At 37.6% G+C, this 21,259-nt stretch overlaps 1 protein-coding gene across 11 annotated transcripts in view; it reads left to right on the top strand.

Annotated features, from left to right (window-relative positions):
- Positions 1-3,599: 3,599 nt before the first annotated feature.
- The window catches only part of CD163 (CD163 molecule), a 32,232-nt gene continuing 14,572 nt past the window's right edge, over positions 3,600-21,259 (top strand). For 10 of the 11 annotated variants that reach the window (XM_047742479.1, XM_047742478.1, XM_047742477.1 and 7 more), the window contains exons 1-6: positions 3,600-3,754; positions 5,078-5,164; positions 6,094-6,414; positions 9,373-9,693; positions 13,265-13,585; positions 14,308-14,628. In XM_047742479.1, coding sequence (XP_047598435.1) covers positions 3,724-3,754; positions 5,078-5,164; positions 6,094-6,414; positions 9,373-9,693; positions 13,265-13,585; positions 14,308-14,628 — 1,402 coding nt within the window. In that variant the 5' untranslated portion in view covers positions 3,600-3,723. The remainder of the gene's footprint in view (positions 3,755-5,077; positions 5,165-6,093; positions 6,415-9,372; positions 9,694-13,264; positions 13,586-14,307; positions 14,629-21,259) is intronic. The other variant, XM_047742480.1, reaches the window with a different exon arrangement.

The following is a 21,259-nucleotide window of genomic DNA, read 5'->3' as shown; positions in this document are numbered from 1 at the left end:
AGGGCTGGATCCCAGGACCCTGAGATTATGACTTGGGCCAAAATCAAGAATTGGTCACTTAACTGACTGAACCACCCAGGAGCCCCTAATTTCATTCCATTGTGATCAGAGAAGATATTTTGTATGTTTTGAATTACTTTAAATGTGTTGAGAAATTTTATATGTCCAGAAATATCTTCTAGGCAAATGTTTTGCATGCACTTGAAAAGAACCTATATTCTCTAGTTATTGAATAAACTGTCCTCTACATGATTAAGTTGACTGATAATTTTGTTTAATTCTACTGTCTTCTTACTGATTTTCTGCCTGTTGTTCTATCAATTATTGACAGAGAGAGATGGAAATCTCCTACTATAATTATGGATCTGCTATTTCTCCTTGCAGTTCTATAAGTTTTTGCTTCGTGGGTTTTGAAGCTTTCATGTTTATTTCATAAACATTTAGGATTGATATGCACTCTTGATAAATGGACTCATTTACTATTATGAAATGTTTTTCTTTGTCCCTGGAAATATTTTTTGCTCTGAAATGCACATTCACTGATTCTAATATAGCTATTCTGCCTTTCTTTTCATTGATGTTAGCATGGCATATCTTTTTTCATAATTTTACTTTTAGCCTATTTTATTTTTTATATTACTTAGGCATTGTATAGTTGAATTGTGCTTTTTAATTCAAGCTGCTAATTTCTGCCTTTTAATTTGGTGTGCCTAAATCATTTATATTTAATGTAATTATAAATATATTTGAGTCCAAATCTATTATCTTGCTTTCTGTTTTCTATTTGTCCAATCAATTCTTATTCTTTTTTTTTCTCTATTTATGGCTTCTTTTGGATTAAATACCTTTCTTTGATTCCACTTAATCTACTTTGTTGGCTTATTAGCTACTACTCTTTGTTTTGTTATTCTAGTGGCTCTTTTAGGTTTATAGTATACAATGTAGCTCATCATAGTCTACCTTCGAAAGATATTTTGCCACTTTATAAGTATAGTACCTAAATTTTATAATAATATTCTTCCATTTATCTACTTATTCTTTGTGTTATTATTGTTACTATTATCTCTTCTTATTTATTTTTTTTAGAGAGGGAGGGAGGGGGAGCAGAGGGAGAAAGAGAGAATCTCAACCAGGCTCCATGCTTGAACATGGGACTCAGTCTCATGACTTTGAGATCATGACCTGAGCCAACATCGAGTCAGATACTTAACTGACTGAGCTATCCAGGTTCCCCTTTTACTTTTTAATTATAACATATCATTTATGTAATTTAAAAACACAAGCAGGCAAAACTCATTTTACAAGGCTGTGTGTATGCGTATTTGAGGATCTGCATCAAGTACTGGAGTGTTGGTCCATGACAAGGGCTGGGGAGAGAAAAAGGTGCAGGCAGCAGGATTGAAGGGCAAAGGGAAAAAATAAAAGTGACAAGAAATAACAAATGGAGGAGTCATATATTCAACATGTTGAAAAAGAAGACACTCTTCTTATCCTTGGTATATTGACTAAAGTAAGATGAGCAATAATTATATAAAGTATGAGTTACCATTTTCAAAGTACAGGTTATATATAGATAAATAATGACAGTAAATGTTTTTCAAAATTAGAGTATCAAAAAGATGTTTTTTGGGTGTGTTTTTAAAGTTTTATTTATTTACTTTAGAGAAAGAGAGCGAGTGAGGGGAGGGGCAGAAGGTGGAGATCTTCAAGCAGACTCCCCACTGATCACAGAGCCCAATGTGGGACTCAGTCTTACCACCCTGAGATCATGACCTGAGCTGAAACCAAGAGTTGGATGCTTACCCAACGACACCACCCAAGCATCCTAAGATGTTTCCTGTTTTACATTTTACTATTGTAAATACTACTATTGGTAGCAATATTGAAGATGATTGGAGGCAGGGGTGGTAATAGAAATGAGGGCAAGAGTAAAATGCAGTGAAAGTAGAATGTTATTTTTTAAATCTGTTAAAATTATAAGAAAAGTCTAATTGAAAAAAAAAGTAGCAGAGTGGAAGGACTAGACCAGTGCAAAATTCAAAAGATAAAAATCTTAGTGTGCAAAAAATTTCTGCTTCCATTAAGGAAGAAAAAGGAAGTGCATTTATTCTCCCACCAGAAATAACTGAAAAACAGACAAAATAGGCAACAAGAGACAGTGATCCATGAGAGATGAGAAACTAACAAGTCCCATGGTTGCTCTAGTTTACTGCCTCGAGAGAGTTCCCATGCCAAGGCATAGGACTTTATAACATAAGGTACAGGATGACTTTCTTCATGTAAACTTCATGTAGCAGTTTATCTCTGCAACAGTAGCAGCATTATCAACAATGTTTTTCACAATAACAAAAAAATAGGTATTATCAAGTGCCTATCCTTTGGCAAGGGCTGATGGATGTCTTGCTGAAAAAGAAGACACACTTCCTCTCCTTGGTGTTTTAAGACCAACAAGTAATATCAACAATAAATAATTATAAAAAGTATAAGTTATGATCTCCAAAGTACAGGTTACCATGGAGCACACATTTTCCTGAATAATTCAAGGTTAAGGTTCTTTTTCCTAGCGAAGTGGTGTTTAACTAAGAAATAAAAGCTGGATGAGTAAGGGTTAGCTCATGCAAGAGACAGTGGTGGGAAGCAATACACACAGAAGGAACAATATGTGTAAGAGGTTAGTTATGTCCAAGAAATGGAAAGATGCCAGCATGCCCTTGTTGCAGATTGTAGGGAGTATCTCCTTGTAAAACTGGTGATGCTTCTTATCCTCCCCTCTTCTGGCCCACCACTAATACCTGAGAATATTTATGCCACCATGGACCATCAAATTTCCATGTTTTCACATGGCTATGTTGTTTTATATGTGTTTTTTCTTATGTCTTAAATCCCTTTATCTTTTTTCTTTGAGGCAAATCCCTTCTCATATTTCAGGACATAATTTAAGCATCTTCTCACAGAAAAGAGTTTTCTGACTGTTCATTCCTGTTTCCCAGTTGATATAACCATATTTTTCCCTATTTTTCACCTTTTGCTTTGAACTTCTGCTTATTATTGCTAATGTATGTATTTCTGTCACTTAAATTTGAGATATTTAGAGCTTAAATTATGTCTTGTAAATTTGTATTGCACCATTTGCAGACTCCATAATGGTCATGGCTAATTTTATTGCTGCTCTTCATTTCATTAGAAAAGAAAAAGCAAGTTCTATACATAGTCTATAGAAAATTATTCATTTGGCACATTTGATTATAGTAATAGTATTACAAGTGATTTATAATAAAACATTATTTAATTATGCTTTGCTTATTTCACTTTAGTTTTTTTTGACATAACTACATAATGATTGTCATTTTTGTTTCTATTAGTCCAAAACACAGTACTGAAATCTAAATATTCATTTCAATAACAATAGGACATGAGTTAATATTTCCCCTCAATTTCTATAAATCTGTAGTAAATGTTTCTCACTTTCTTTTGGTTGTTTCATATCCCATATTGAAGAAAACATGAGTGTGAAAGGGAACCTCAGTTTATGAATGACTTCCCTTTTTTTTATTGACTGACTCCACCTCCATTATGTAGCCTTTCTGGTTTGTTTTGTTTTGTTTTGTGGAAGTGAGATGATTTTTAGAAGCCTTAGTGGTCCTCCTCTTTAGCATAACATTTCTAAAGAAAAATACAAGAAGATTTAGAAATCATTAGAACTTTGGACTGGACAAACTCAGAATGGTCCCACATGGAAACTCTGGATCTGCTGGTAAACTCTTCTCATTTATTCTACATTTACCTTTAAATGTAGTATGAAGTTAACAGTCAGTGAATCTTATTTAATAGTGATTGGCATTGGGAAAGTAAGGAATGGGAAGTGGTCATTAAGCTTTTATGGCAGTAACTTGTATCTGCCATAGATTCAGAATTGAATATGGGGGATAAAGATTAGATTTGGCACCAAAAAAGATTATTTGGCATCAGTTTTGTAAAATTGCTGAGGTGAAATTAAGAAAGGAGTTAAAATGAACTGAACCAGATTGAGTAGGAAAGCAACAATTGTTAGAAAACATAGACAGATCATACAAGAATGAATATTGATTACAAGTTGATCACTTAGGGAAATTTAGAATAGCATCCCTGAGTGTTAAAATCTGCTTTGTGATTTGTATGGATGTGTTAGACTCGTTTAGCATTTAAAATTTTTTTCAGAGCTTTTCTTTTGAAAAAAGATTTTCTTTCTTTATTTGAGAGAGAGAGAGAGCATGAGCAGTGGGAGAGGGAGAGGGAGAAGCAGACTGTCTGCTGAGCAGGGAGCCGGCTGACTGGGGACTCAATCCCAGGACCCCAGGATTGCAACCTGAGCCGAAGGCCAATGCTTAACCAACTGAACCACCGAGAGGCCCTTTTTTCTAAGCTTTTTAATCGCAGTATAGCATACCACATGAAAGTGTGTCCTAAGGGCACACTTCAGTGACTTATCCCAAAGTGTGTGCTCTTGTGTGGCCACCAACACGTGCTAGCTTTTATGTCAGGTTAGAGTAAGAATAACAAGTGAGAGTATTAAAAGCTTTAGAGCTTTATGCTCTATCTAGGGATAAGATCCAGTAACTTAGTTTTTCACATATAAACATTGTCACTTTAGTCCATCAGTGTTCAGCTACTGTTTAACAGACACCGTGTCAGTACTGGTGAAGCAGAGCTGACCTTGATACAAAGAATCTGTTCCCTCCTGGAACTTAACCATCTGGATCCAGTGGGCTTGGAGATCTCAGTAGTTGACTATCATTCTGTGCCCCTGCTAATCTTCATCGGTGCTTTTTCGATTTTCCAGGTTTTAAGGTCTGCTCTTGAAATTCTTTTCCATATGCAACTTGCTCCTAATTCCTCACCGCTAGGTTGCCTGTAAACATGAACATTTCCAAAGCTATTTCACTGAGACTATGTGATCCTGGGTATGAATATTTCCTGTCCACCTTGCCATTTTGACTTTTCTTGCTAACCTTGAATCTCTGAAACCATCTGTCTTCTCCAAAGCCTCTTTTTGGGAAGGCAATACTTTTGTCCTTTTCTTCCTTTTTTTTTTTCACAGACTGTAGAAGATGTTTCACCCTCTTGAGTCCCTCCACTGTGGCTGTGGTCTCAGTCCTTGGTGCCTGTTTGATCACCAGTTCTCTCGGTGAGTGCTTTGTCAAATGCAAATAATGCTTCATGAAAACATGCTTCGTGATTTCAAAGGATCAGATATTAAAAGCAGAAAATAGGTCCTAACCATGTGACACCAAAATATGAACAAAATAGCATGGTTTCCCCCAAAATAAACTTTCACAGGAAAAAAATGTTCACTTTGCTTAAGGATTTAAAATATGTCTACCTAAAAAATAGGGAGCAATATAGAGGAGGAAAAAACTCAGAATTATTCAGATGAAATGGAATTTGAGGAACACTTTAATAAATTCAGTGTCAAAATTTACCTTAAAATGTATTGAGGGAGGCCAGATAGACATCAGTGAGACCACAGGTTCCTATGTTAAAGTAATTGTAGGATGGTAGCTGAGACATTTGAGGGGGGTAGTTTGGGGGAGGTTGAAGGATTTTTTTCAAGATAGGAGGTAATAGGAAAATACCTCCATCTCGACTTCCATTTAAGTAGAAAAGTTTCAGCCAGATTTCAACTAGTATTTTTAAAAATTCTTGATGTTTTCCCTATATGTGTATAATGGGCATTAAATTAAGACTGGCTTTTTCATCCTCATCAGGAGCCTTCTTTCTATCCATCTTAGGAATTTGGAGAAACTTACATGGCTGGTACCTATAAAATTTTGTAATATATTATTTACATAGTAAGCTCTCTATGGAGATTATATAAATCGGCATTATTGCATTACTTAGCTTAACTGGTTTTATGTCCTTGCTTCATCTGAAGCCTGTGATGCTGATATTTGTACTTGGGTACCCATGAAATAGCATTCTCCTATTATACCATGGATAAGTCTGGGAATGTTTCTCAAAATCTGGCTTTGAAAAATAAATAAATAATCTAAGAATGATAATTCTCCACGTGCTCTTTGGATCCCAACCGATGGCTGTCTTTACGCATTGTTGCAGGGGGAGAAGAGAAGGAGCTGAGGCTCAAGGATGGTGAAGACAAGTGCACTGGGAGAGTGGAGGTGAAAGTCCAGGAGGAATGGGGAACAGTGTGCAATAATGGCTGGGGCATGGATGAGGTCTCTGTGATTTGCAGGCAGCTGGGATGTCCCACTGCTGTCAAAGCCACCGGATGGACTAATTCCTGGGCGGGCTCTGGACACATCTGGATGGATCATGTCTCTTGTCGAGGGAATGAGTCTGCTCTCTGGGATTGCAAACATGATGGATGGGGAAAGCATAACTGCACTCATCAGCAGGATGTTGTAATAACCTGCTCAGGTAGGACTTGTGAAAGTCAAAGCCTTGACATGAAATGCTTTGTGGGGGAGAAATATGTAGATGGGTTAAAAATGAAAAGGAGCCAGTTTTCTGTAAGTCATCTGTTTCCTATATAAAATCACCCAAACCGTTGCCAAAAGACTGGAAGATGCATGACAAACCCCATTGAAAAGAAATCAAAAGAGATTATGAATACCACAATCAATGAGGAAGTGACCAGCCTCATTTTACAGTCAGTAATCTTACTGTAAGTCTCTACTCCTACTTAAAAATATCATATCTAAGTGAATTCTTTGTCCTCTTTCTCAGTAATGTACTGCTTTTGGGCTTAGACCTTTTTGTCCATTCCCTGATAATCAACTTACTGAATTGAGAAATAAATATTCCTAGCACTAATCCTTTGTTGAAGGAAGGATGTTTGGCCAAGTATAATTGCTTTTTTCAGTAAATAATGCTGTTCATTTCATTTAATGGTGAATTGTTGTGTGTGTGGGGGGAGGTTTAAGATTATTTTATTTGTGAGAAAGAGAGAGAGAGAGCTGGGGGAGCGCAGAGGGAGAAGGAGAGAGAATATAGAGAGAATTCTCAAATAGCCCCCCTCCCTGAGGGCAGAGCTCAACACAGGGCTTGATCCCAGGACCCTGAGATCACGACCTAAGCCAAAATCAAGAGTCAGATGCTTAACCGACTGAGCCACCCAGGTGCCCCATGGTGGTTTTGATTTATAAAACATTTCAACAATTTCATCTCAGTTGACCTTACAATAACTCAGAAAGTTCTGTGTCAGACCTTTCTGCTATAAATCCCAAGGTCATATTTATGACCCAATTCAGATTCTTGGGCTTCCCATTTCTCCTTGTTCATTTCACTGGCCTCTTTCTACTCGCCCCCTTCTCAGAAACCGTCTCCTCTATGGGATTGATTTTTAGAAAGGACTCATCTCTCCCCAGGCATTAGGGTGTATTGGGAACAACACAGGTTTGTATCTAGAAAAATGTGGAACTAAATTCCAGCTCAGCCACTCATGAATGTTATTTTGAGCAAAGTTCTTAAATTTTTTTAAACTTCAGTTTCTGAAAACTCGGTGCCTTAATACATGTAGAGCTCTACCTTTTTCTTCTTCCTTCCTTCCATCCCTGCACTCCCCACTCCTCCTCTTCCCCCTCCTCCCTCTTCTAATTTTTTATTTTTAATCATTACACCAGAAAGATAGGGAATAACAATAGTAACATCTACAGCAAATTTAAAAATCATAATAAGTCTTGCCAGGCTCAGGGAACCTGGGTGGCTCAGTTGGTTGAGCATCAGACTCTTGGTTTTGGCTCAGGTCATGATCTTGGGGTGGTGGGATGGAGCCCGGGGTCTGGCTTCACACTCAGCACAGAGTCTGCTTGTTCTTCTCCATCTGCTCCTCCTCTCCACACTCTCTCTCTCAAATAAATGAATACATAAAATCTTAAAAACAAACAAACAAACAAACAAACAACTCTTTCCAGGCTCTTACTAGAATTATTGCAGCCTACAGAGCCAACAGTTTAAGCTAAGACATCAGTGTAGCACTTTAAACTCTTGTTTTCTGTTTTTTCATACTTCAGGATAGATTTAATCAAATTTGCTTTTTGAAGTTTATACAGTGAATGCACCAACTGGTGTATGCCTAGCCACCCAAGGACTCCCTAGTTTCATGAGATTTCAGAGGCTGTATCTAATGCTTAATGCTCAGAGCCTCTATCTCTTGGGAGGTTTTGCTATTATCACACACACAGGGACAATATAGTATAGCAGTCAGGACAATAAACGCTGGTGTTAGACTGCTTTTTCTTTTCACCTCCTAGCTCTGCTCTTTTCTGGATGGGTGACCCTGTGATGATTAGGCATACCGAGAATACTTATCTCTGAAGTAGGGCTAGTGGGAATAATACAAAATGCTCAGTGCTGTGAAGATTGATAGCATAGGTGATACATTGGAGCGCCAGATGCATATTTTAATTGTGAACTATTGCTTTTATGATTATTAATTGTACAGAGTAAAAAAAAAAAATCCTGTTAAGTAAGAGGTCTTTGTCTGGTATTTAGAGCTTTTAAAAGTGACTCCCTTTCTAAAAAAGAGAGCCTCTAAAATTTTGTTCAAGCCCAAATAGTTTTTGTTTTTCAAGTGTCCCCAGATTTCATCCCACATCTCCTTTTCTTAGGTATTTTAAGTCCTCATAGAAAATCTAGGGAAGAGTGTATAGAGAGATTTTCCTTTATGAAAAAGCTGTTCTTTGCTAAAAATGGTACCAGACGCATTGGGGGAGGGGAAGCTTTGATTCAAACAGGAGATGGATAAGAAATGGATTATTTTGATTTATCTTTCCTTAATTTTTATTAATTTGGTATACCATAGGATGATTTGCAAACTATTGTGCATGCTTAGGCATTTTTATTTTTCCCTTTTTCCTGTTTTCTAATTTTATACTTGACCTCAGTTTGCCATTTTTGCTACTTTGTTGGATGAGCTAATTTTATTTTCTCTAGTTTTTTAAAATAAGTGCTTTAAGTCAAATTGACCAATTTCTATATAAAATATAGAATATATTTTATAGAATATATAAAATAAAAAATATATATATAAATATAAAATATATATTTTATATATAAAATATATAAAATATAAAATAAAATATAGAATATATAAAAGGGTGCTTACTTTGTCTTAATAATGGAAGGAAATAAAGCAGAAAGAAAATTTTAATCTGTACAACATTTTCCTTGGTGAGTAGGTATAGATGAAAGTGCTAGTTGTTAGCTGGTCTTTAAATAATTAAAATTTCCCAATATGTAAAGATGCGTAACATCCAAAATGAGGCACCATTTTTAAGGACAGCATCAAATCTCAAACACCCAGAGCAATCTTCTTTCCTAAAGTCACTTCTTAATGAGTATGACTTCTGAACTCTTGTCTTTTCTCTGCTCTAGATGGATCCAATTTGAAGATGAGGCTGGTGAATGGAGGAAACCAGTGTTCTGGAAGAATAGAGGTCAAGTTCGAAGGACAGTGGGGAACAGTGTGTGATGATAACTTCAACATAGATCATGCGTCTGTGGTTTGTAAACAGCTCGAATGTGGAAGTGCTGTCAGTTTCTCTGGTTCAGCTAATTTTGGAGAAGGTTCTGGACCAATCTGGTTTGATGATCTTATATGCAGTGGAAATGAGTCAGCTCTCTGGAACTGCAAACACGAAGGATGGGGAAAGCATAACTGTGATCACTCTGAGGATGTTGGAGTGATTTGCATGGGTAAGGACTGGTCCGGGTTTGTTCTGTTCTTCCTGAGAGGACAAAAGAAAGGGGATGAGAGTCTGAAAAGCCTGAACTCTTAAAAACAGATTGAGACCTGCTTCCTTCATCATCTTATTATGACCTAATTTCAGGTTCCCCACCTGATACCTGTGGAGATTTTACCTTAACTGAAAGGAGAATAACTAGGTTAGGGAGGAAGGATGAACAGTGAAACTGAGATTCCAGTCATGAGGATAGAAGGAGGTGTTTGGAGAATACCCCAGTCCTCCTTCTTCACCCCAACCCCCCCAAAAAAGAGAAGAAAGAAAAAGAGGGGGGGGAAAAACAGCCTACCTAGCAAATTGTACTTTTGGGATGAGTTTTAAAAATGAATCACACTCCTTATCATCCTCTCCCTGCAAAGAGCTTAATCCACACCTTCCCAAAAATATTAGTTCAAATTCACAGAATCAAATGATAAAAAATAGTTTGGTTTTCCGTTAAAATCTCATTTAAGCTAGTGTTATGATAGTAACAGACTCTGTGTCTAGAGACTTCCATGTTTCATGCTTGCTCAGGGGACAGGGACATTGAATTTGTGTGTGCAGGGATGACACCCCTTTTTCACCCGAGTTCTTAGTCTGAAGCTGACCTAGTAGGTCCTGAACCCCAGAGAACGTTCAGAAAAATATAATAGAGTAAAAATGTCTCCATATTCACCAGATATCTTTTTTTTCCAATCAAGAAAACTTGATTCAAACTTTAACTAACTAACTGACTTTAAGGAAAGAGGATACTGACTCAGAAAACTGGCAAATTGAGAGGGTATGCTTGGCCGCAAGCACGGGGGCACTCAAACACTTACACAGTATCATGGGGGTTCTGGCTCTTTTTCTGTTTCTTACATTGGCCTTTGTTGTTGTTGGACAACATGACCATCTATTATTTGAACTACAAAGAATGAAATTCCGACAGAAGAGATGGAATTTGTTAGCTGAAGAAAGCAAGAGGGACTGGGGATCTAAAAGAGCACAGAACTTACCTTCCATTCTCCTTTCCCCACCAAAATCTTTCCAGGTCCCCAGTCAGCACATTTCTTCTCAATGCTTAGCACTCACAGTAAACAGTACTGGGGCAGCAAATGCGAAAACTGCCAGAAGGAAGGGGCAAGTTATTTATTATAAGACATTGCTCAAGATCAAGCTCTGTTCTCTGAGGAATATTGACTGGGGGAGGTGAAAGGGTAATGCTGAGGTCCCCTTTTCTCTTTGCTTGCTTTTAGACTAAGGAAGTGGTCACAAAGGGACCAGGTGTTTAATGCAAACTGGGTAGTTACAGATACTTAAGGAGTCAGGGGCAGAAGTCAGTGTTGAGTCCTGAGCAACCAGGAGTGTGTACATACCCCTGAATGCATGCAAATATGGATTTAGCAAGAAAAAACAAATAATTCCAATAAAAACTCTGTGATAGTCAAACAAATCTCTAGATAAAATGTAGCCCCTGGATCTCATTAGGAAATTTTTTCCTTTCCTTTTTTTTTTTAAGATTTCATTTATTTATTTGATAGAGAGATTGAGAGTAGGGGGAGCGGCAAAGGGAGAGGGGAGAAGCGGACTCTCCATTGGGTGCAATACCCTACATCTGGCTTGATCCCAGGACCCCAAGACATGACCTGAGCCAAAGTCAGACACTTCACTGATGGAGCCACCCAGGTGCCCCAGGAATTCTTTTTATAGTACGTGTTCTCTGTACTGAAAAGTCCTGTCTCCTTCTTCTAAAAAAGTTATTATTGAAGCATCATTGACATGAATGCTATATTAGTTTCAGGCGTACAGCACATTGGTTCAATGACTCTATAAATTACTCGCTGTTGGGGCGCCTGCGTGGCTCAGTGGGTTAAGCCGCTGCCTTCGGCTCAGGTCATGATCTCAGGGTCCTGGGATCGAGTCCCGCATCAGGCTCTCTGCTCAGCAGGGAGCCTGCTTCCCTCTCTCTCTCTCTCTCTCTGCCTGCCTCTCCATCTACTTGTGATCTCTCTGTCAAATAAATAAAATAAAAATCTTTAAAAAAAAATTACTCGCTGTTCACACAATAAGTGTGGTCACCATCTGTCACCATACAGAGTTATTACAGTGTCATTGACTGTATTCCCTATGTTTTATGTTTTATCTCTCTGACTTATTTATTTTATAACCGGAAGTTTGTACCTCTTGATCCCCCCACCTCTCTTCTGGCAACCACCAGTTTGTTTTTTATAGTTAAGAGTATTCATTTGTTTTGTTTTTTAGATTCCACATATAAATGAAATCATATGATATTTGTCTTTCTTTGTTTGTGCTATTTCACTTAGCATTATACCCTATAGGTCCATCCATGCTGTTACAAATGGCAAGATCTCATTCTTTTTGATGGCTGAGTAATATTCTATCGTGTATATACACCACATCTTCTTTATCCATTCATCTATAGATGGACATTTGGGCTGCTTCCAAATCCTGACTATTGTAAATAGTGCTTCAGTAAACATAGAAGTACATGTATTTTTTCAAATTAGCATTTGCATTTTCTTTGGGTAAATAGCCATTAGTGAAATTATGGGATTATATGGTATTTATATTTTTAATTTTTTAATTAAGTGTTTTATTTAAATTCCAGTATAGTTAACATACAGTGTTATATTAGTTTTAAGTGTACAAATTGGTGATTCAACAATCCTATGCATTACTCAGTGCTCATGATGATAAGTGTACTTCACCTGTTTCACCCATCCTCTCCTCCACCTCCCCTCTGGCGACCATCATTTCTTTATAGTTAAGAGTCTGCTTCTCGGTTTGCCTCTCTCTCTCTTTTTTCCCCTTTGCTCATTTGTTTTGTTTCTTAAATTCCATATGTAAATGAAATCATATGATATTTGTCTTTCTCTGACTAACTTATTTTACTTAGCATTGTACTGTCTAGCTCCATCCATGTTATTGCAAATGGCAAGATTTTATTCTTTTTATGGCTGAATAATATTCCATTATAATATATTATATATTAAATATATAGTATATTATATATTATAACATAATATATAATATAATATTCTACTATACACACACACACACACACACACACACACACACACACCATACCTTCTTTATCTGTTTATCTATCAATGGACAAGGGCTGCTTCCATAATTTGCCTATCATAAATAATGTTGCTATAAATATAGAAGTTCATAGATCCATTCAAATTAGTGTTTTTGTATTTTTTTGGAAAATAACCAGTAGTGCAATTCCTGGATCATAAGGTAGTTCTATTTGTAATTTTTTGAGGAACCTCCATACTGTTTTCCATGGTGGCTGCTCTAGTTTTCTTTCCCACCAACAGTACAAGAAGGTTCTCCTTTTTCCGCATCCTTGCTAGACTTGTTATTTCTTATCTTTTTGATACTAGCCATTCTGAAAAGTCCTGTCTTCTTGCCCAAGCTACTATTTCTCCACCTTTAATGATTTCCAGTGTTATTATATGTTTTCTCTGTCCCTACTTAGAGTCCTCCCTTATTTTTGTTTCTTTATCATGATTTGTTTTGTGCTTCTCTTACAGATGGAGCAGATCTCAGCCTGAGACTAGTAGATGGAGTCACTGAATGCTCAGGAAGATTAGAAGTAAAATTCCAAGGGGAATGGGGGACAGTGTGTGATGATGGCTGGGATAGTCATGATGCCGCTGTCGTGTGTAAGCAACTGGGATGCCCAACTGCCATCACTGCCACTGGTCGAGTTAACACCAGTGAGGGAACGGGACACATTTGGCTTGACAGTGTTTCCTGCCATGGGCACGAATCTGCTCTCTGGCAGTGTAGACACCATGAATGGGGAAAACATTATTGCAATCATAATGAAGATGCTGGTGTGACATGTTCTGGTAAGTTAAAATAAAAAGAAAAACAGAGAAGGAAAGACCTGTGTTCTTTAGTAGTAGGAATGGGCAAGATGGGAGAGATAGAGATAATTAATCATTTCCTTGTTGTAAGGAATCTTAAACACATTCTTTTTTTTTCTTTCTTTTTAAAAAGAGTTTATGTATCTATCTATCTATCATCATTTGGAGAATATGTGCAGAGGGAGAGGGAGAGAGAGAATCCACAAGCATACTCCACACTGGGGCTTGATCCCACAACCCCAAAGATCAGGATCCCAAGATCACAGATCTGAGATCACAACCTGAGCTGAAACCAAGAGTTGGATACTCAACCTACTGAGCCACCCAGATGTCCCCATTCTTTATTTGACTAGTTTGGAGGGTCTGATTAGTTTCTGTAGTAATTATTCAGGCTGCTCTTAGGGACCACATTTCAGATTCTAAGACCGAGACACAGAATGTTATGTCTTTTTAACAAATCTCTGACTTGCTCATATTTTTCTGCCATCAACAGTTTTTATTAACCCTTGCAACTATAATCCTGTTTCTAACCGAACTCATGGCCTATACTGGCTGTTAAAAAAAGTCAGGAGATGGATAAGTCATCATTTCCAATGCCTCCGTATCTGGGAAGGAGCAAGATAAAAACCAACAAACAAAAACTCTATCCTTTGGTTGCTAACCTCCATATGTCTCTATGGACTAAGTTTTTGTTTCTTTTGCAGATGGATCCGATCTGGAGCTGAGACTTGTTGGTGGAGGCAGCCGCTGTGCCGGGACAGTGGAGGTGGAAATTCAGAAGCTGCTAGGGAAAGTATGTGACAGAGGCTGGGGACTGAAAGAAGCCGATGTGGTTTGCAGGCATTTGGGATGTGGATCTGCTCTCAAAACGTCCTATCAGAGTTATTCCAAAGTTAAGGCAACAGATACATGGCTATTTTTAAGCAGCTGTGTTGGAAATGAATCTTCTCTTTGGGACTGCCAGAACTGGCAGTGGGGCGGCCTTAGCTGTGATCACTATGAAGAAGCTAAAGTTACCTGCTCAGGTAAGACTTTCAGTCAACGTGTGAAGAAGTCGAATTCCAGGAGTGTAAATTTCCAGTAAGATCCTTGAAACTGATGAGAAACATTGGTCCCTATGACTAGCTCTCAGTCAAGAAACCAGAAAATGTCTATTTCATCATGTGTTTCAGATGAATTTATAATTCATTTCGTGACTTGGTCACAGGTATGACTTGTTTTATTTTGTGTTTGTTCACTTTAGCTTTTCAGTAATTTTTTAAAAAGATTTAATTATTTATTTGGGAGAAAGAGAGAGACTGAGCAGAGGGAGGGACAGTGGGAGAGAGAGAGAGAATCCCAAGCAGACTCCCCACTGAGTGGGGAGTTCATTCTCACGACCCTGAGGTCATGACCTGAGCTGAAACCAAGAGTTGGATGCTTAACCAACTGCACCACCCAGGTGCCTCGTTTTTGTTTTTATTTAAATAACAGTTAGTTAAGGGGCACCTGGATGGCTTAGCTGGTTGATTGGCCACTGCTTGATTTTGGCTCAGGTCATGATCTCACGTTCATGTCAGCCCTGCATTGCGCTGGCTTGGGATTGTCTCTCTCCCTCAGCCCCTCCCTCACTTCTCTTTCTCTCTCTCTCTAAATGAGTAAATAAAATCTTAAAAATATATTAGTTAACATACAGTGTAATATTAGTTTCTGATGTACAAATAAGTGATTGGACACTTACAAAGAACACCCAGTGCTCTTCACAAGTGCCCCTGTCCATCTCATCGGCCCCACCTTCCCTCTGGTAACCATCAGTTTGTTCTCCGTAGTTAAGAGTCTGTTTCTTGGTTTGCTTCTCTCTCTTCTTTTCCCTATGCTTGTTCATTAAGAAACAAAACAATTGAGTCATTTTTAAATCCATGGAAGTATTGAAAGATTAAGGATTAAAATTTTGAAGGTAGAACTTAAATATGTGTTTCATGGGAATGTCTCCAAATGATTTTAAAAATATGTTGGATAAACATGCATGACTAACCCTTGGGCTCCATCTTTCTATGTAAGAACTTCTTTTTTCTGAAGGCTTTTGTGTATTTCACTGCAACCTCTGTTAGCAGTTCCAAAGTGAGCTGTGAGTTGGCCAGGTTTAAGGAAAATCTCTAATATTTTATGCTAATCACATTTACACAAATGCTAACGTTGTTGAAAAGTGACGCCTTCTTTAACAACTGTCAGGTAACATATTGACGTAATGATTACTGGTATGGTAAAAGAAAGACTCTAGGGAAAGCCACCTAAGAGCAAAACCATTCACCATGTAGAGTTGTGGTCATGTGGTGCTCTGTGTCCACTAACCGAAGGCTTTACCTCAGATACATCCTGATCTGCACGTGCTCCTATGTGCATTACCTGATGTTGTAAATGGTGTCTACCTCTAGTTACATAGAAATTATCCTCTGATTGGAAAACGACAGTTTTCTAAGGTACAAATCTGAATATACATATCTGCTTTTCAACCATTCCTCTTTACTTTTTAAAAGAGATTTATTGATTAGACAATATAATCACATGGTTCACACTTTGTGTGTGTGTGTGTGTGTATGTGTGTTTTCATCTGTGTGTGTGTGTGTGTGTGTGTGTTTAATGGTTCATACTTTGAAATGAAAGTGTAAGCTCTTTCTGAAAGATATCCCCAACTGTCTAGTTCTGCTTTTCACAGGCAACTTCCATGGCTGGGATATATATATATATATATATATTTGTTTGTATTTACACAATATATCTCCAAAAGAAAAAAATATATATTATTTTATATACATATAACATATATATAATATATATTGTATTTACATTTATATGTATAAATGTAAATACAAACAAATCTATATATAAGTTTCATGTCATTTTGTTGTTCAAGTGATGGCATATTTTGTAAATTGTTCTGTACCTTATATTCACTTAGTACAATATCTTGAACATAATTTCATATCAATATTTAAAGACCTTTCTGAAATTACTTCTCTATCAATAACATTTCTCTTATCTTTTATTATGTGTGACTTTATTTATACTTTTAATTTCTTTTATTAGATAAAATTTGTTTGGTTTTGCTTTTTTTAATGAATCAGCATTTGGATTTTTGAAGATTAATACTATTTTCATTTTCTAATTCATTATAATTTTTCTTTCTATTAATTCCTTTCTGATTTCTGACTGATTTAACTTCTTGAGTTCAGTGCCTAATTAATGTTGATTCTTTCCTAGTTCATAAATTCATAAGGAAAACCTGATAGGTTTTCCACTGAGTATACCAGTGACTGTATCATGTAATTGATGAATTGATGCTCTGTGCATCTCAGACATAGATCTTCCTATGACCTTTATGTGGTCATTATGAATTGTGCTTTTTAGTATTACAGACTTTCCCATTTTTTATGGTTTAATGATTCTTGTTCTGAATCAAACTTGTCTGATATTAATATCACAATTGCTTTATTTATTTTCTATTCTCTTATTTTCAATCTTTCTGAATCATTTTGTTCTAGGCACATCACTTGTATTCATCCTAGAATTCAGATTTATTTTAAAAAGAACTCTGATTGGATTACTTTTTAGAGATGAGAGACATATTTGACCTTAACTTAGTCATATTATGCAACTTTATGTTGTCATATTATGTCTCCATAATATTTGTCATCATGTATCAGGCTACAACTAACTATGGACTATATTTCTCTACATAACTTTTTTGGGGGAACTTTGCCTGTGTTTGGGCATGTGTAAGCATTATTGTATGTCTGACTGATCATTTTCATCTAAATGTTTTCCTATGAATTGTATTTATATTAGTTAGCATGAAGTTTAGCAGCATCCAAAAGAAAGCCAAATAAAAATGGATAAAGAAAAAGTTTATTTTTCTTACTAAAATAAGCCAAATAGATAAGCAGTTTAAAGCTGTTTGAGTGGTTCTATGGTCACCAAGAAGTATCTGGAGTTGTTTTTCTGCAGTAATTATCAAATCCTGTTGGTCAAGGATGATAAGTTGAGGGGCAACCAAGGGAGCTCCCCGGTAAACCAGTCTGATAGGCCAGGTTCTGCCCTCTGAGGAGCAGTCCTCTGTCCATGTCCTTCACGGGCCCAAGTGCTATTCTCGGGGCAGTTCCTTCTAGTGCATGCTCTCCACAGTCATATCTGAGTGTGGTTTGGAGGCTGCACACCTCTCATAACCCACTTTATGCTGACATTGGTTCAGGGACCCTTGGATTGCTTTACAGGTTGACTTATTGTTGGCCGATGTCCACTGTCCTCAAAGTCAGCAAAACAATTCTCCCCAAACTTATTGCCCTTCTAGTCAATTTTCTTTCATCTAATGCCACATGAAATTAACCAGAGTCAAGGAATATATTTACAGACTCTGATCTTTGCTGTGATCAGCCCCTTCCTCTTAATTTATTGGCCGGTCCCCTAAGGCCATTTAAAACCTAGGGTTTGGGAGGAAAAACAAGACCACAGTGCTGGTCTTGCTGGTAGGCTATGCACTTTGTATGTGGAGTGTCAATTCTATGTTCTGCTAAGCCTACAGTTTTATCACCACCTCAGTTTGGGGTATAGGATACTTAGGGTTTTGGTTGTTGTTGTTGTTGTTTTTTCAGTCCTGAAAGTTCCAAATTATAGATCTCTCATTACATTATGTAGTAGCTGTAGGCAGAACATGTCTCCCTTACAAAATTGGTATTTTTCCTTCCATTTTTAAAAAGATGTTTTGTTTATTTTGACAGAGAGAGACACAGCGAGAGAGGGAATACAAACAGGGGGAGTGGGAGAGGGAGAAGTAGGCTTCCCGCCAAGCAGGGAGCCCGATATGAGGTTTAGTCCTAGGACTCTGGGATCATGACCTGAGCCGAAGGCAGACAGTCAGCCACTGAGCCACCCGGACGCCCCTTTCCTTCCATTTTTCTCTTGTAGCCTGGCTACTTCAAGTCTGAGTTCAGCTCTCTCTTGTAAGTACTGGAAGAGGCATGGAGGATTTATGCCGTGTCAGCATTCCAATTTTTTTTTCCAGTCTTTTTGTACTTCAAGTACATTCTCTGATTTTTCAGCTTCAGAGAGCACATGGTTTTCTTTTCAAGGTGACATTTATTCAAATATCTTATCAGGGATAACAAGGCATCAGCATTCCAACCTACAATATCTGAGTTATTATGTATTTTTTCCACCCATTCTGTTCAACTGCATCCAGAATTTAGGTTTTATTACTAGAGTACTTCAGTTTTGGTAACATTCTGAATTATTTAGGATTCTATTCAACTGCATCGAATAGAAATCCCAAATATCATAAATTTGCAGCGGAAAGTGGGCCCCTCTGTTTACAGAGCTATATTTTTGTTTGCTAAGTATGTCATGCGTGTTCTTTGCCTTCTTTTGTAAACTCTTTTGTTATATTTGTGTAGTTTTTAGACGCTCTTCTACTTATGTGGGTACATAGGTTTTAGCACTCTTCTTGTTTTGCTAGAAATAAAATTTATAATATTGTTTCTTTTTTGAAGGATTTATGTATTTATGAGAGAGAGTATGGGAGTGCCCACAATTAGGGGGAGGGGCATACGGAGAGGATCCCAAGCAGACTTCCCACTGAGCTGAAAGCTGGAAGTGGAAACAGAGCTTAATCCCATGACCCATGAGATCATGACCTGAGCCAAAACCAAGGGTTGGTCACTTAATTGACGGAGCCACCTAGTCGCCCCTGTAATTTTATGCCTTGATTTCTTGGTACTTTAGAAGGTTTCCAGGGGGAAAAATCATAGATACTATCTCTGTGCCTGCCAAATGCAAACTACAAATTCCATTATCTGTTTAAATAATTAGAGTTCTTAGTTTTGTAGAGCACAGGGCTTTAAGGCTAAGACGGGCCAAAGAACTAAAAAAAGCAGGAAGACTAGAAAGATAAAGCAAAAATTTATCTCTGATGTGCAGTTTCAATCAACCAGTCACAAACTGGTTTAAGAAAATTTGCTACAAAATTACTTTGACTCCTGGACATTTTATTTGTGATGTCTGAGTATGGACCACAGAGAATATCTGAACTTAAGAATCAGGTTTTTTTAAATCCATTTTTAATTTTTAGAGAAAGAGAGCAAAGGGTGGGGGAGGGGCAGAAGGGGAGGGGGAGAGAATCCCAAGCAGACTAAGCACTGAACACAGAGCCTGATGTGGGGCTTCATTCCAAGACCCTGAGATCACGACCTCAGCCGAAACCAGGGGTTGGTTGCTTAACCAACTGTGCCACCATTGTATTTACTAAGGTTTGAGAAATAGTTTATTTTTTAAGATTTTATTTATTTCTTTGACAGACAGAGATCACAAGTAGGCAGAGAGGCAGGCAGAGAGAGGAAGGGAAGCAGGCTCCCTGCTGAGCAGAGAGCCCGATGCAGGGCTCGGTCCCAGGACTCTGGGATCATGACCTGAGCCAAAGGCAGAGGCTTAACCCACTGAGCCACCCAGGTGCCCTGAGAAATAGTTTTGATACTAGAATGCTTTATACTTCTTCAGAGTCTGGAAAGAAATAAATGATAATATGTTAATGTTTCTTTAAATCATATTGTGTAGTTTATCTATTACTAAACAAAAGGAAGTAATTCTTTTTTTTTAAAGATTTTATTTATTTATTTGTCAGAGAGAGAGAGAGAGCACAAGCAGACAGAGTGGCAGGCAGAGGCAGAGGGAGAAGCAGGCTCCCCACAGAACAAGGAGCCCGATGTGGGACTCGATCCCAGGACACTGGGATCATGACCTGAGCCGAAGGCAGCTGCTTAACCAACTGAGCCACCCAGCCATCCCCAAAAGGAAGTAATTCTAAGGAATTATTTCTCACATTTGTTCTTCATGTCTTCATTTATTTACTTCTACAGAAAGAAAGAAAGACAAATTCAGTTACTTATGCCAGGGAAAAGTTTAAATTATTGATCAAAGGAGCTTAATCCAGGTACAAAAATAAAATGAATGGCTTCTATGTTAAAATGCAGTCACAGGTTTAGCTGGAAAGAAATCTCTTAAAGGAGTAAATTTTGAATAGTCTAACCATGTACACAGAGTAAACAATATGAGGAAACCAACTTATGGTGTAGATTAATGTGTTACTAACAGATTCATGAAAAAAGAAAAACTAGAATGGAATCTCGAAGTCATTTCTGCATGGAAGAATTTCCCTTTGCCCAGGGTTCAAACACTTTAGGAAAAATGAAAGAAGAGGATATTTATAGAAGGGATCTCTTTTCAAGTGCTTAATAAGTTTTCACGATGAAAGAGATTATCGGTTTGGTTTCATTTTTTGGTTTGTTTTGGCACCAGCTATGTTTTATTTTGTTCGAGATGAAGCCAGATGAGAGCAAGAGTTCACAAGAAAGATGACTTTGGCTCAGCCTAAGAAACTGCCTTTATGGGGGCGCCTGGGTGGCTCAATTCTTAAGCATCTGCCTTCAGCTCAGGTCATGATCCCAAGGTCCTGAGATCGAGCCCCTCATCAGTCTCCCTGCTTGGCGGGAAGGCTGCTTCTCCCTCTTGTACTCCCCCTTGTGTTTCCTCTCTCACTGTCTCTCTATCTGCCAAATAAATAAATAAAATCTTTTAAAAAAAGAAAGAAAACTCCCTTTATTTAAAGGTTTATATCTCTTCCAAAGTGGA

Source organism: Lutra lutra, chromosome 8, assembly GCF_902655055.1.
Source record: "Lutra lutra chromosome 8, mLutLut1.2, whole genome shotgun sequence".
Lineage (NCBI taxonomy): Eukaryota > Metazoa > Chordata > Mammalia > Carnivora > Mustelidae > Lutra > Lutra lutra.
This window is presented reverse-complemented; position numbering and strand designations above follow the sequence as displayed.